This window comes from Pelobates fuscus, chromosome 1 (genome assembly GCF_036172605.1).
Source record: "Pelobates fuscus isolate aPelFus1 chromosome 1, aPelFus1.pri, whole genome shotgun sequence".
In the NCBI taxonomy this organism is placed as follows: Eukaryota; Metazoa; Chordata; class Amphibia; order Anura; family Pelobatidae; genus Pelobates; species Pelobates fuscus.
This window is the reverse complement of record NC_086317.1, coordinates 239,694,551-239,709,342: the sequence shown is the minus strand read 5'-3', so window position 1 is coordinate 239,709,342 and position 14,792 is coordinate 239,694,551. Positions and strand designations below refer to the sequence as shown.

General features: G+C 42.0%; 1 protein-coding gene across 1 annotated transcript in view; it reads left to right on the top strand.

Moving 5' to 3' along the window:
- LOC134612445 (ornithine decarboxylase 1-like) overlaps positions 1-14,290 on the top strand; it is a 61,459-nt gene extending 47,169 nt beyond the window's left edge. The window contains exons 7-9 of the mRNA XM_063456838.1: positions 183-319; positions 11,804-12,018; positions 14,161-14,290. Coding sequence (XP_063312908.1) covers positions 183-319; positions 11,804-12,018; positions 14,161-14,194 — 386 coding nt within the window. The 3' untranslated portion in view covers positions 14,195-14,290. The remainder of the gene's footprint in view (positions 1-182; positions 320-11,803; positions 12,019-14,160) is intronic.
- Positions 14,291-14,792: the final 502 nt, after the last annotated feature.

Sequence of the window (14,792 nt, the reverse complement as noted above, 5' to 3'; positions counted from 1 at the left end):
TGGAGTTTGCACAGTGTAAGCTTGTCTAATGACATGCTATACCTGGTACATTTGTTCCCAAGATAAGGGATGGTGGGACAGGACCACAATTTTGGGAGTGTACTGTTGTACTCTTGAATGTACTGTTAAATAAGGGACTGATGGGAGACTTTGGTTACCTTTTTTTATCATATTTCTTTCAGGGGAAGATGGGAAAATAAAAAAGAATATCTCCTACTACATGAATGATGGAATATTTGTATCCTTCTTGGAAAGCATTTTGCATAAAATTCTACTTGATCCTACTTCATTTCTGCACCTGGAAGAGAAACTATATGGAGTATGAATGAATATAAAGATTACACATTGCATGATATTTTTGTTTTTGGGAAGTTTAACAAAATATATATGATGATATGATGGTGGTGAGCACTAGTGTAGAATGCACATGGACCAACAATCTGTATAGCATGTCAAATAGAATATACATAGCTTAAAGTGACACTAGCCACCAAAACAACTTTAGCTTAATGTAGCAGTTTTTGTGTATAGAACATGCCCCTGCAGTCTCACTGCTCCATTATTTGCCATTTATAAGTTAAATCACTTTTGTTTCTAATTATGCATGCAGCCCTAGTCACACCTCCCCTGGCTGTGACGGACATAGACTGCATGAAAAAAAAACGGTTTCACTCTCAATCAGATGTAACTTTAAAAGTTTTTATCTCCTGCTTTGTAAATGTAACTTTAATCGCATACAGAAGGTTCCTGTAGGGTCTAGCAAGCTATTAACAGAGCAGGAGATAAGAAATTCTAACTTAAACAGAATTTGCAATAAGGAAAGTATAAAAAGTTAAATGACCCCTTACAGAAAGTGTTTAGGTCGGCTGTGTAAGTCACATGCAGAGAGGTGTGACTAGGGTTGCATAAACAGAGAGATTTAACAAGTAAGATTGCAGGGGCATATTCTGTACATCTAAACTGCTTCATTAAGCTAAAGTTGTTTTGGTGACTATAGTGTAAGGAACAGCAGGAAGAGCAAGAATACATACCGTACTTTCTTGACCCGGTTTCCACTGACTCCTAATTTCTTCAGCCTTCTCATTTATCTGATCTCTAGTTTCCCTTGACTTTGGCTTGTTTATGGTTAATCTGTTACTCTGTTATACATGAAGCCTGGCCTCCTCTAAGGACCAGTAACATGTTCTTATTCCCTTGACTATCTATACTCTGCGTGTTGGATTTTATACCGTGACAGTCTCTTTATGTGAATTTGGCAGAAGGAAGGGAAAAACTATTATGGAAATGTAAACAGGGTAATTGGTGGGAGTACATTTTCAGAGAAATGTGGCATTTTAATTAGTTAAGAGGAGTAAATTGCAGGGAACTGCTAGGTTCTAGTTTGGTAGCGGGTTAATTGCCGGGCAATGTAAGGATGTAGTTTGGGAAGGCAGTGGTAAAATGGCAGGGAAAATTAGAAGCTGTATTTGATAGGCTAATTTGTAGTTTAAGGAACACTCTAGTTTGCAGTCTCAGCAGTGTAAACACAGCCTTTACTGAAAAAATGCAATGTTTACATTGCTGCCTAAGACCACCTCTAATGGCGGTCCTAGTTGTAGTTCTGGTCCCAATTTAGGTGCATTGAGTTAATACATCTCTATGAGGAGATGCTGGTTGGTGCAGCGCAGCAATTACTGCGCATGTACACTAGCCCCCAAAGCTTGCCGATGTGATCTTACCTGGAGGAGGAGCAGCAGCATTAAACCGGCGTGCTATGGAAATAAATGTAAGTTAAAGACTTTATTTTATTCCTAATGTTAGAGTATTTCTTTGATGTTAAAATTCATTTTTTTGGCAGTAGAAGATAGTTCTGGTGTGCTGTTGTAAATAAGAGGAAGAGCAGTACATGTAAGTGTATTAAAGCACTATGGAATTTGTTGGCGCTATATAAATGCCAATAATAATAATAATAATATACAGCATGGCAGTAATATGGAGTGCATGTAAGTGCACTACAGAATTACGTAGAAATATGCAGAGCATATGAGTGTACTAAGAGCTTTGCAGTAGTATGCACTGCGGTGAATGGGAAAAAAGCACACAGGAAAATAAGTTACAACTGTGACAATGAAAACAGTTACTGAAAAGGTCATGTATTATTTAAATAAAAAGAAAAAATAGGACTAATGGGTTGCAGATTAAAGACAATCTGCCTCCCAAAAAGACCTTGTATCCTTATGTGAAAAAAGCTACTCTGCAATAATAAATATAAAAGTGGAGCGCAGAGAGCAAAGAACAAAAAACTCTTTATTAATCCCTCTTGGGGGAGAAACACACAGATACTAAGTTTTTAGTAGCCCTTCTCTGAACTCTCTCTAAGGTATCAATATCCTTCCGAAGATACGGTCTCCAGTACTGCGTACAATGCATTCTGCTAACATTTCCTGCTGCTCTATTACATTGTCTGCCTACCTTTAAGTCATCAGAAAAAATCACCCCTAAATCCCTTTCCTCAGATGTTGCGGTTAGGACTCTATCAAATGATCTGTACTCTGCCCTTGGGTTTTTACGTCCAAGAAAAATAAGGAAAGTGAAAATTAGAGTGATCTAATGTGTAGAACCATACTTAGATTGTTGGTTACCTACACATAGTGACAGTGCCCTAGTGAAAAAATAAGTGAAAGCAAAGAGAAACCCGACGCGCGTTTCGGTGCTTTCAGTAATGCACCTTCGTCAGGGGCTGGAGGGAGACTGACCTCAGGTCTCCTTTTAAATGTGTGCTAGTAGCTGCTAATACCTGTTGGACCAATCAGAATCAGGCATGTGACTACATTTTGGCGCCAAAACAAAAACAAACAAACAAATAAAGTTTTAAAAAAAAATTATTATTTTTTTTTTTCTTTGCTCTTTTGTTTTCTTGGCCAATCAGAGTGCATTCCATCTGACATCAGCGGATGAGTGGTTTTAACTGTTGTGGTGCCGAAATTTATCCTTAGAGAATGAATAGCTTCTGGCTATTGGGGCTACTACTGTGATAATTAGTAGCTTATACTAAAGTGAAATACTGCCATGATCTTCCTGGGAGACCATAAGCATATATGGTCTTTGAAGTGGTATTGTGGTTACTGAGGCATTTCTAGTATTCATGCCTGTACTGGTGAAGTTAGTGATTTGCATGCTGCTTATTGATGCTATGAATTCCTCACATTGTTGCAGCTGTAATTTGTATAACGTAGTTTTGGGATAGGGTTACATTTTATTGAAACTGTAGCAATATACCATTTCTGCGGCAAGAAAACCTAGCCGGCGAAATCAAGAATGCTGTTTTATGGTCAAATACAGTTCGCACATAGTGAAATCAAACCCGTATCTATTATTTAAACTGACTTATTATATGAAAAGACAATGTCAATTGACTCAGTCATAATGTCAGGTTTAAAGCTGGATAAATTTCGGCAGTAATAAACTAAGTCACAGACTTCTGTCCCTAGACACATATCAGGAATCAGACGATTCCGTTCTAACAGAATACCGGGCAGAGGTGTCTTTGCGATGCTTACTAGGAAACGGTGTTAACTGTGTCTTTGATTATTGGAGTAGTTATATGCTGGAAAGCATGTGACTATTAACTAAGCTCTGAAGTCGGGACAGTAGTGTGTAGTTGATAGATTATCGCATTGCAGCTAATAAATTGTAATTGCCTAAAAGACAGATATCAAGCCCTATTATAAGAGGAAAGATCAAGGACATTTCCTTTTATGGGGTCTGATAAAGTGTATTATGTACCGCTTAGTGACATACCGTCACTTCTTAAAGGACCAGACGTCCATATTGATGGCTGTGTGTCCAGGCAGTTCTTACAATGATTGTGTTGCAATTACTATTTTTAAGCTTAGCTCTGAATGTAATGTTAATTAGAGTCTGATTACTGGGACAGTCTGACTTCATAATCATAACATCTAAAAATTGATGTGTGTAGTCTGATTGTTAAATGTAATAGGTTAGAGGAACAGGTGCAGCAGCTACTAGCTATGACACAACTTAATTTAATTTTGCTGAAGACTATTTACATATTTACATATATACAATAATGAGAATGGCGTGTATGCTCATTAGAACCTTAATGGAAATGTAATCCTTTTAAAACAAGAGAGAGGCATGGTATTTGCAGTGTATAGATAGTTTCTAGTCAGAGATGAAGGACGTATACGAAAAGCCTTCATTCAACCCTGCAGGGGACAATGTTTTGAGTGTGTATATCCAATAACTTTCTCTTTGTAGAAGTTTGATATCTATATCCCCTTTTTTTGGGCCTAGTTTGATTTTCTCTAAACCGTTGAAGCGTAAGTCTTGTGCTGACCCTCCATGTTTCATTTTTAAATGACGTGAAATCACTGTATCAGTTTGTCTGGAAGGATTCACTGAATTAATGTGTTCCAGAATACGATTTTTAAAGGGTCTAAATGTCTTCCCCACATACTTTAGGCCGCAGCTGCAAGTCAGGAGGTAGACAATTCCAGCTGTTTGGCAGTTAAAACAAGTTTTAACTGTGTATGTCTTCGTATTGTTTGCATTAGAAAAAGTTTTTGAATGCCTTCTGATAAATTTGCAAGCCTTGCAACGTCCACACTGGTAGGTGCCTACTGTTGGAGACTTTAGCCAAGTGGTCGGGCCTGTTTTCAGTGGGAGATGACTTGGTACAAGAATGTCTTTAAGGTTGCGGCCTCTTCTGGCTGTGAGTGAGACATGAGGAGTAAGGACTTCTTTTAGATGTTGATCTTGGTATATTAGTGGCCAGTATCTTTCAAGGGTTTGTTTCACAGGGTCCCATCCAGAATCAAAGGTGCCAATACACCTGATCAGGTTCTGGGTTGTATCCTTGGTGGAATCCTCAGTAAGGAGGGACTCCCTTTCAGTTAGTAGTGCCCTCTGGTATGCTGACTTCAGGCATCTATTAGAATACCCTTTCTTTTTAAACTGCAACCTCAAGGTTTGGGCTTTCAGTTTAAACTCTTCTAGTGTGGAGCAGTTTCTTCTAACCCGAAGATACTGACCCGTGGGTATTCCTCTCTTTAGAGAGGAAGGATGGCAGCTCTCCCAATTAAGCAGATTATTAGTGGCCGTAGGTTTTCTAAACAGGGTAGTGGATACATAATTATCCTGTGTAATTTCTAGTGTGACGTCAAGAAAGTGTAGCTTATGGCCTCCTATTTCATGAGTAAGTCTGAGATTGATGTTATTAGTGTTTAAGGCTTCGACGAAGCTGTTAAACAATTCAGATGATCCAGTCCATACAATCAACACGTCATCAATGTAGCGTTTCCACAATTTGATGTACTTATGGTACTGGGAAAACCCTGCATTGAACACAATGTTGTGTTCCCACCAACCTAGGTGGAGGTTCGCATACGAGGGCGCACAAGTTGTCCCCATAGCGGTCCCTCTCACCTGCTGGTAGTAGGTCCCCTCAAACAAAAAGTAGTTGTGCGTAAGTATGTACCGTAGGAGTTCCACCACTAAGTCATTGTGGTTGGTGAATGACCCATCTCTAGATTGGAGGAACCACTGCACGTTCTTGATGCCTATGTTGTGAGGGATGGAACTATATAGTCCTTCTACATCAAGGCTACATAGTTTGGCGTCAGGAGGTAGTGTCATGTCTTTCAAGATGTTCAAAGTCTGTTTTGTGTCTCTAAGGTGGGAAGGGAGAGTCTTAACAAAATCCCGTAACATGTACTCTACATATACACTGCAGTTTTGAGAGAGAGGCAGTTATTCCTGCCTGAGACTATTGGTCTCCCAGATAGTATTGCCTGTTGTTTGTGGATCTTGGGCAGGGAATAAAAAGTTGCTATGGTTGGTTTTTTGTTCCACATGAACTTATATTCATCCGTTGTTATAAGATTCTTTTGGAGGGCTAGGTCCAGTATATTTTTAAATTCAAGTAGGTACTTGTTTGTTGGATCAGAAGCTAGGACTTCATAGGTGTTCACATCATCTATAATTCGATGTACCATTTGTACATAGTTTGTCCTGTCCATTACGACCAGGTTTCCCCCTTTATCAGATGGTTTAATGGTGATAGATTCGTTCTTTTTAAGGACATTTAGTGCCTTCCTTTCTTGAAAGCTCAGATTGTCTGTGGATTGAATGTCATCCCCTATAGTCTCTAGTTCTAGGCACATGTGTGTAATCTGATCGTACAACGCTTTGTGCATAAGTACCCAGGCTTACAGGACGTCCTGAAGCAGGCCAGGAAGGTGTGTGGCCATTTCAGGCATTCCTACACGGCCATGGCACACTTTTCAGATATCCAGCGGCGAAACAACATGCCAGTGAGGCACTTGATTTGCGACAGCCCGACACGTTGGAATTGAACACTCCTAATGTTCGACCGCCTGCTCCAACAAGAAAAAGCCGTTAATGAACATTTGTATGACCGGGGTGCTAGGACAGCCTCTGCGGAGCTGGGATTTTTTTTGCCACGTTACTGGACGCTCATGCGCAATGCCTGTAGGCTCATGCGTCCTTTTGAGGAGGTGACAAACCTAGTCAGTCGCACCGAAGGCACCATCAGCGACATCATACCATTTGTTTTTTTCCTGAAGCGTGCCCTGCGAAGAGTGCTGGATCAGGCCATAGATGAGCGTGAAGATTAAGAGGAAGAGTTGTGGTCACCATCACCACCAGAAACAGCCTTATCAGCATCGCTTGCTGGACTTGCGGCAACGCTGGAAGAGGATTGTGAGGAAGAGGAGTCAGAGGAGGAATGTGGCTTTGAGGAGGTGGAGGAAGACCAACCCCAACAGGCTTCCCAGGGTGCTCGTTGTCACCTATCTGGTACCCGTGGTGTTGTACATGGCTGGGGGGAAGAACATACCTTCAGTGAGATCACTGAGGACGAGGAACGGGACATGAGTACCTCGGCATCCAACCTTGTGCAAATGGGGTCTTTCATGCTGTGGTGCCTGTTGAGGGACCCTCGTATAAAAAGGCTGAAGGAGAACGACCTGTACTGGGTGTCCACGCTACTAGACTAGATAAGCAGAAAGTGCCTGAAATGTTACTGAATTACCGCAAGTGGGAAAGGATGCAGCAGTTCCAAAATAAATTTAAAAGTATGCTTTACACAGCGTATAAGGGTGATGTCACAGCACAACGGGAATCTAACAGGAGAAGAGGTGAAAGTAATCCTCCTCCTCCCACGACCACGCCGGCAACGACAGAATGCTTTACAGACGTGTTGTTGATGGAGGATATGCGGAGCTTTTTAAGTCCTACGTATCACCACAGCCCTTCGGGGTCCACCCTCAGAGAACAACTCTACCGACAGGTAGCAGACTACCTCACCTTAACTGCAGATATCGACACTCTGAGGAGCGTTGAACCCCTTGACTACTGGGTATGCAGGCTTGACCTGTGGCCTGAGCTATCCCAATTTGCGATAGAACTTCTGGCCTGCCCCGCTTCAAGTGTCCTGTCAGAAAGGACCTTCAGTGCAACAGGAGGTATTGTCACTGAGAATAGAAGTCACCTAGGTCAAAAAAGTCTAGATTACCTCACCTTTATTAAGATGAATGAGGGATGGATCCCGAAGGGACTGACAGTGGGCGATATATTCGACTAAAAAAGGCCTGATGAGGGGGACGTAACAGGGATTAAACTGATAAGAATAGTACTACTTAACACACCACTCCTATCTGGTGGCACATTAGATTACATGCGCAGTGCCCCACATTTGAAGTAGGAGGACCAACCAAGCATCTTTTTCCATCTCCCGGTTCCTAAAATCGATGCCATATACACGTCCCCTGATAGGGGACGTAACAGGGATTAAACTGATAATAATAGTACTACTTAACACACCACTCCTATCTGGTGGCACATTAGATTACACGCGCAGTGCCCCAAATTTGAAGTAGGAGGACCACCCAAGCATCTTTTTCCATCTCCCGGTTCCTAAAATCGATGCCATATACACGTCCCCTGATAAGGGACGTAACAGGGATTAAACTGATGGGAATAGTACTACTTAACACACCTTATAATAACGCAGAGAGAGGCAAGGAAGAGAGAGGAGTCTGAAGAAGAGGAGTCAGAGGAGGAAGGTGGCTTTGAGGAGGTGGAAGACCAAACACAGCAGGCGTCCCAGGGGGCTTGTTGTCACCTTTCGGTGACCCTTGGTGTTGTACGTGGCTGGGTGGAGGAAGAGAGACCTTCAATGACATCAGTGAGGACAAGGAACGGACATGGCTAGCTTGGTATCCAACCTTGTGCAAATGGGGAGTTTGCGGTTGTGCAAATGGACTGTTTGCGGTTGTTTGCGGTGCGTTAAACGGGGAGTTTGGTCTGTCACGGTGAAGCGGGCGTAACCCTTACACTACCTGATCGATACAACATCATACCTGATGTTTTAAAGCACGTTATTCCAAACAATTTAGGAATGTTAGGTGATTTATGCCCTTTATGGATTAAAACCTGACTCTGCATCAACTATGTAATTTTCCATGGGAGTTTTGCCATGGATCCCCCTCCGCCATGCCACAATCCAGGTGTTAGTCCCCTTGAAACAACTTTTCCATCACTATTGTGGCCAGAAAGAGTCCCTGTGGGTTTTAAAATTTGCTTGCCTATTGAAGTCTATGGCGGTTCGCCCGGTTCGCCCGATCGCGAACATTTGCGGAAATTCGCGTTCGCCGTTTGCGAATGGAAAATTTTATGTTCGCGACATCTCTAACACACACACAGCACCTTCACTCACACAGCACCCTCAGACACACACACACACAGCACCTTCACTCACACAGCACCTTCACTCACACAGCACCCTCAGACACACACACAGCACCTTCACTCACACAGCACCCTCAGACACACACACACAAAGCACCTTCACTCACACAGCACTCTCAGACACACTGTAACGGTGATATACCCCAACACGCAGGATTCAGCTTAACAAATGACAGCACAGAGCAGAGATACGTCTACCGGACCTTAGAATGGCCGGACTCGACGTAAAGGAGAGAGATACAGAGTCAGGAGCGATCCGAGGTCAAGGGCACAAAGAGGCAGCATAAACTAGGACTAGCCGAGGTCCGTTACACAAAAATCAGAACGCCGGCAAACAGAGCAGATAAGGATAAAGAGATAACGGAGTCAGAAACAAAGCCAAGATCAAGTACGAAGAAACACAACTGGACACAACAAGCGCTAAAGGGAACTGTAACAGAAACCACGATAGGGCAAGGTACTAAGGGAAAAAGGTGAGTATATATACCTTAGCAATTAATTTGATTGGCCCCTGTCATATCCACGCCCCCAAAAGGTGAGTGTATGTGGAATGTGGCACGACAGGGGCCAATGGGAGACCTTTTCCAATTAGGCTCTCCACTGTTCCTTTAAGAGCGCGCCCGAGACCCGCGGCGCGCTCTTAGAGTCAGGCGGGACACGTGACCGCTTCTCGCGGTCACTGCCCGCCTTTCTGTTACAGCCATCGGATGAGCCACGCACGGCTTGTGAAGGAGCAGGACCACGCGTGGCTCGAACAGAGGACCCTGGCCGGCCCCTGGAAAGGGTAAGTACCGCTACACACACACACAGCACCTTCAGTCACACAACACACTCACAGACACATCACCTTCAGTCACACAACACACTCACACACAGCACCATCAGACACACACACACACACAGCACCCTCAAACACACACAGCACCTTCACTCACACAGCACCCTCAGACACACAGACACACAGCACCTTCACTCACACAGCACCCTCAGACAGACACATCACCTTCAGTCACACAACACACACACACAGAACACACACACAGCACCCTCAGACACACACACACACAGCACCTTCATACACACACAGCACCTTCACTCACACAGCACCCTCAGACATACACATCACCTTCAGTCACACAACACACTCACACACAGCACACTCTCACACATATACAACACACACACGTATGTATAATATATAAAATAACCCTCAGTAAGTTAACAGACAAAAAAATTAGAAACATAGAATGTGACAGTAGATAAGAACACCCTCACACACACAGCACCCCTTTTACACACACACTGCAATCCTCACACACATGCTGCACCCTTCACACATACACACAGCAGACCCAACACACTGCACCCTTCACACATACAATACGTCCAAACACATACATATATGTGTTTGGACGTATTGTATGTGTGAAGGGCGCAGTGTGTTGGGTCTGCTGTGTGTATGTGTGAAGGGTGCAGCATGCATAATATTATTAATATTATTATTGCCATTTATATAGCGCCAACAGATTCCGTAGCGCTTTACAATATTATATACTACAGCACCACTACACACATTACGCTCCAGATACACTCTAGATCCCTTACCCTATATACACTCTGAATTCTCTCTCTCTATATATATACACACACACACACACACAATATCCTATACACACTCTGGGTCCTTTACACACAAGATCCCCTACACACACTGCACCACCTACACACACTACATTCCTGACATACAGACTCTGGATCCCCTATGCACACACTACATTCCTTGTAAGCAAACACATACTACATTCTCTAAACACACACTCTCTATAACCCCTACACACACTACAGCCCGTATGCACACACTCACTACATCCCCTATACACACTATGCCCCCTAAAAAAACTCGCTACAGCCCCTAGCCACACATATTACACAACAAACACAAATTAAATTGACCTATTTACACAATACCACACCACAATCAACTTACTCAACACACACGCAATCCCACAAGCAGGCTCTTGTCCTCTGGTATCCGACTTGTGGAGACACCAGAGACAAGTTAAAAGCAAACACAGCGCAAGCATGTTATTACATTTTCTTGCGCTGCGCAGAACAAATACAGGGTCTTTTTCCCATGCTAGAGCTCTTCAGCAGGGCTCTGCGCATTGAACTAACATGATCACTTTGACAAGGGGCGTGCTTGTCATTAGTGATAACAAAACACCCCCTTTCTGGCCCCGCCCCTTTCTCAGGGGGCCGCTGTGATTGAAAAATGCCCGGGCTGAATTTTTTCCCCAGTCCGGCCCTGGACACTGTGTATTAGTGAGAATGTGCAAGGGACACTGTGTGTGTATGTTAGTGAGAGTGTGCAAGGGACACTGTGTGTGTATGTTAGTGAGAGTGCTGCTTAAATGTGACATCACAGTATTCAGTATTTTTAATATTGTCATACCACACTACTGATTTTACTTGGAAATTGATCTGCTGATATTAGTCCATATCAGGGAGTTCCTTAGCGTTAGAAGGGTTAGGGTTACTTTTTTGTGTGACAATCCTCCTGCGAATATTTTCTGTGATTTTCTTTTCTTGTGACTTCCCCCCCCTGGATTCTGCAGTGCATATTAGTGTATGAAATGCATAGAAGTGTATTGCAGAGCTCCTCGGCAATACACTGTTCCAATTAGGTTATAACAGAGCTATGCAATAATATTTAGTACATATGAGTGCATTACAGGATTTACCACATTGTCAGCCATTATATCATATGATTGACCTTCCACCCCTAGCTTACATGCAGATACAGTCAAATGTATTATACTGAACAAGCAACATTGGTACAAAGGGGACCAGTTGGGAACAGAGAAGACAAATGGGATCAACATAAATGTCAGAACAAGATCTAAAAATGCTACGGTATAATAGCATGCATTAACAAAGTATTTAAAATATACATTAAGATTCTTTGATCACAGCCAATTACTAGTAAGTTGCTAATAGTCATTTCTTTGTTGTTGCTCTGCATTATTCTTAGCCTGCTGCCCCTATGCAGCCTTGGTATCGCAGCATACTATGGGGGGCTTCCTGTGACGAGGAAGACATCATTATGGATGAAGTATACCTACCAGAGTTGGATGTTGGTGATTGGATAATATTCCCTAACATGGGAGCTTATTCGGTGACACTCTACAGCTCATACTGTGGCTTTCCAAAGCTTCCTGTGTATTACGTCATCTCTAAGGAACATTGGTGAGCATAATGCAATGTCTAATATAATCAATTATATAGACTGTAATCTGCCATAATATTATTGAATATCATTAGATTTGTTTAGTTGGTGATACTATACAGATGTATACAGTGGTGTATTTTGGATTTGTGCTGCCATAGGCATGACTAAATTCGGGCACCCCCAAAATCTAAATTTGCCCCCACCCCCCAATTCGTGTCAATGCCACTTTTTTGACTGACAGACACATGCCCTCATTGAATCATGCACTGATATACACTCACTGAAAGATACACAGTCATTGGTACACACATACAGTCATAAGCACACACTGTTTAACCAACACACACTTTCACTGACAGACACACACTGACACACCCACTCACTGAAAGGCACACACTCTCAGATACACATAAAATGACACACACTCACAGGCACACCCATTCTCACTGAAAGACACACACTTTCACTCACTCACAGACACACACTGACAGCTACACTCACTCACTCACAGTAAGGTGGACAGCCCCAGAGCACAAGGCATTTGTCTAGGAGCTTGGGGTGGCATTTTTGGTGCCCCCGCTGAAAGTGCCACCCTAGGCAAATGCCTTGTTTGCCTTGTGGTAAAGACATCCCTGGATGTATAGTCATGAACTGTAAGCTCTTTGAGAGTATTCTGTATAAAATTAATATTATGTTTGGCATGACATTTATTGAATGAGCGATTTACAAATAATACCATTTCGTTATTCAGCAGATTAATCTTTGTGTATATAAATACACATATATAGATATCTGCCTTATACGGTGCTTGGAGCGTTCTTTTAGCTTAAGTTGAAAACATGTCCTATCTGCTCTTGATATGGTATTACTTTACAGACTCAATTTAGCTGATAACTAGGTTGTCAGTTGTATAAAATTAGGAATCACAGCAAATGCAGTTTCAGGTCAGAGCCTTTATGTAAAATCTCTCAACCTTCACATTCTGTAGTGATAAATGCAGAAACCAATTGTTAATATGTAAGCTACACTATGTAGAACAGAGAAATAGACTGAATTCCCTTCTTCACTTTGAACCACATGTTAGATTCTGCACAGGTAAGGAAATTAAGGCATGGGTTTTAGGCAAACCTGTTGACAGCAATAAAAAAAAAAACCTGTGCATGGGATCTGACAAAAAGTTTCACAACAGCTTTAAAGAGATAACTCTTATTCAAAATCATTAGCTTTTTCATATTTACCTGCTTCTTCTATCTTGCATTTTTAACACCCACTCCAACCAATCCTGTCCGTGTCCTATCACTAGGAATTGTAAAAAGTCAAATTGAGCATGTGTCACTCAATTGCACATGCTCAATTGAAACACCATGGAACATCATTGATGATCTATCTTTAGGATGTGCACTGGATGCTGATTATCTATCTTTAGGATGTGGCCTGGATGCTGCTGCGGGACCCTGTGGCTTGCACAGTGTGGCTCTAAGAAACATCCCCCTACATTCAATCTGCCCAGGGGGAGACAGCCCAGCAGCCTCTCTGGTCTTTACCTCCACCAGGCACCGACCATGAGTACCATTCTCCTGAGTTCTGGCCAGTCAGAGCATTACCATGGGTTACCACATCAAGGCTCTGACACTTCAAGTGCTGGAGCTCATAAGACAGCATAAACCCAGCTGACAGTGTGCAGCCAGTGGAGAATAGACACTAAGGTAGTATGAATAGATTATCGCCCCACTCTCTGCCCAGGACGTTAAGCAAGAGGGAGGCAAACCTCAAATAAAAGAGCTTGTATAGTATAAGGAGGCTGTACAAAGAAACAGCATCCCCATACACTGCCAAGCCCCCATACTCATCTCCTTCACTCTATCACAATCACTTCCAACCCTGCCAAATTCACCCTGTCAATAGTTAGTTTAATATTTTTTTTATAAATGGTTGTTACATACTTTTCAAAGTTTTCTTGCTTTATTTTAGTTTGTATATTTGTGTAAAAGTTTCCTTGTTTTTTTTTTTAAAATGGCAAGTGATGTATATCCCATTAAATTCTCTCCTTTCGCTTAGATTTGTTTAAATGATCCAATAAAAGCACTGGATAATTTATAAACAAACAAAAAAAAGTCATTATCACTATTCATACTGTAACTCTTCTACTTTGTTTTCAGGTGCATCCTCTGCAATTCAAATGTTATCCTTTGAGGCTTTGTTGAAAAATCAAGATATAGTAGAAAACAGTTTTAAGTGATTTATTACTTGTTTTTTATGTCAATGTTTAAAACATGTGGCTGTCGTTTAAAAATCACATGGAAACTAGGTACATGTGATTTATGAATGTTTCTTTACTTAGTACACCTGTAGATTGAATAATAAGCATGCTTCAGCAAAAATAATCTTATCATGTTTGAGTAAAACGCAGAACATACACAATGTGCTCATTTAGATTACATTGGTGATTAATAATATGCATGTTTGTTGTATAATAAATATTATGTGCAAAATCCATCTATTCTCTAATTATTATTTACTTTTTGTTTATTTTACGGGGCCGGATTTCCCATTAGGCAGAGTACACACCTGCCCACAGGTGCAAGCCTGATGGGGCGCCTACACTGCATGATAAAATCCCTCTCTCTACATCCTGTCCTGTTAGAGCATCACTGGAGCAAGTCGAATAGCTAGAATTCCCTGTCACACAGATGCTTGCAGGAGATCTAAGCACAGCCCCTGTTCTATCAAATTTCCCTACCTGTGAACACCAGCTGCAAGGAAGTTATACATACCTTGTCACTTCCTCCTA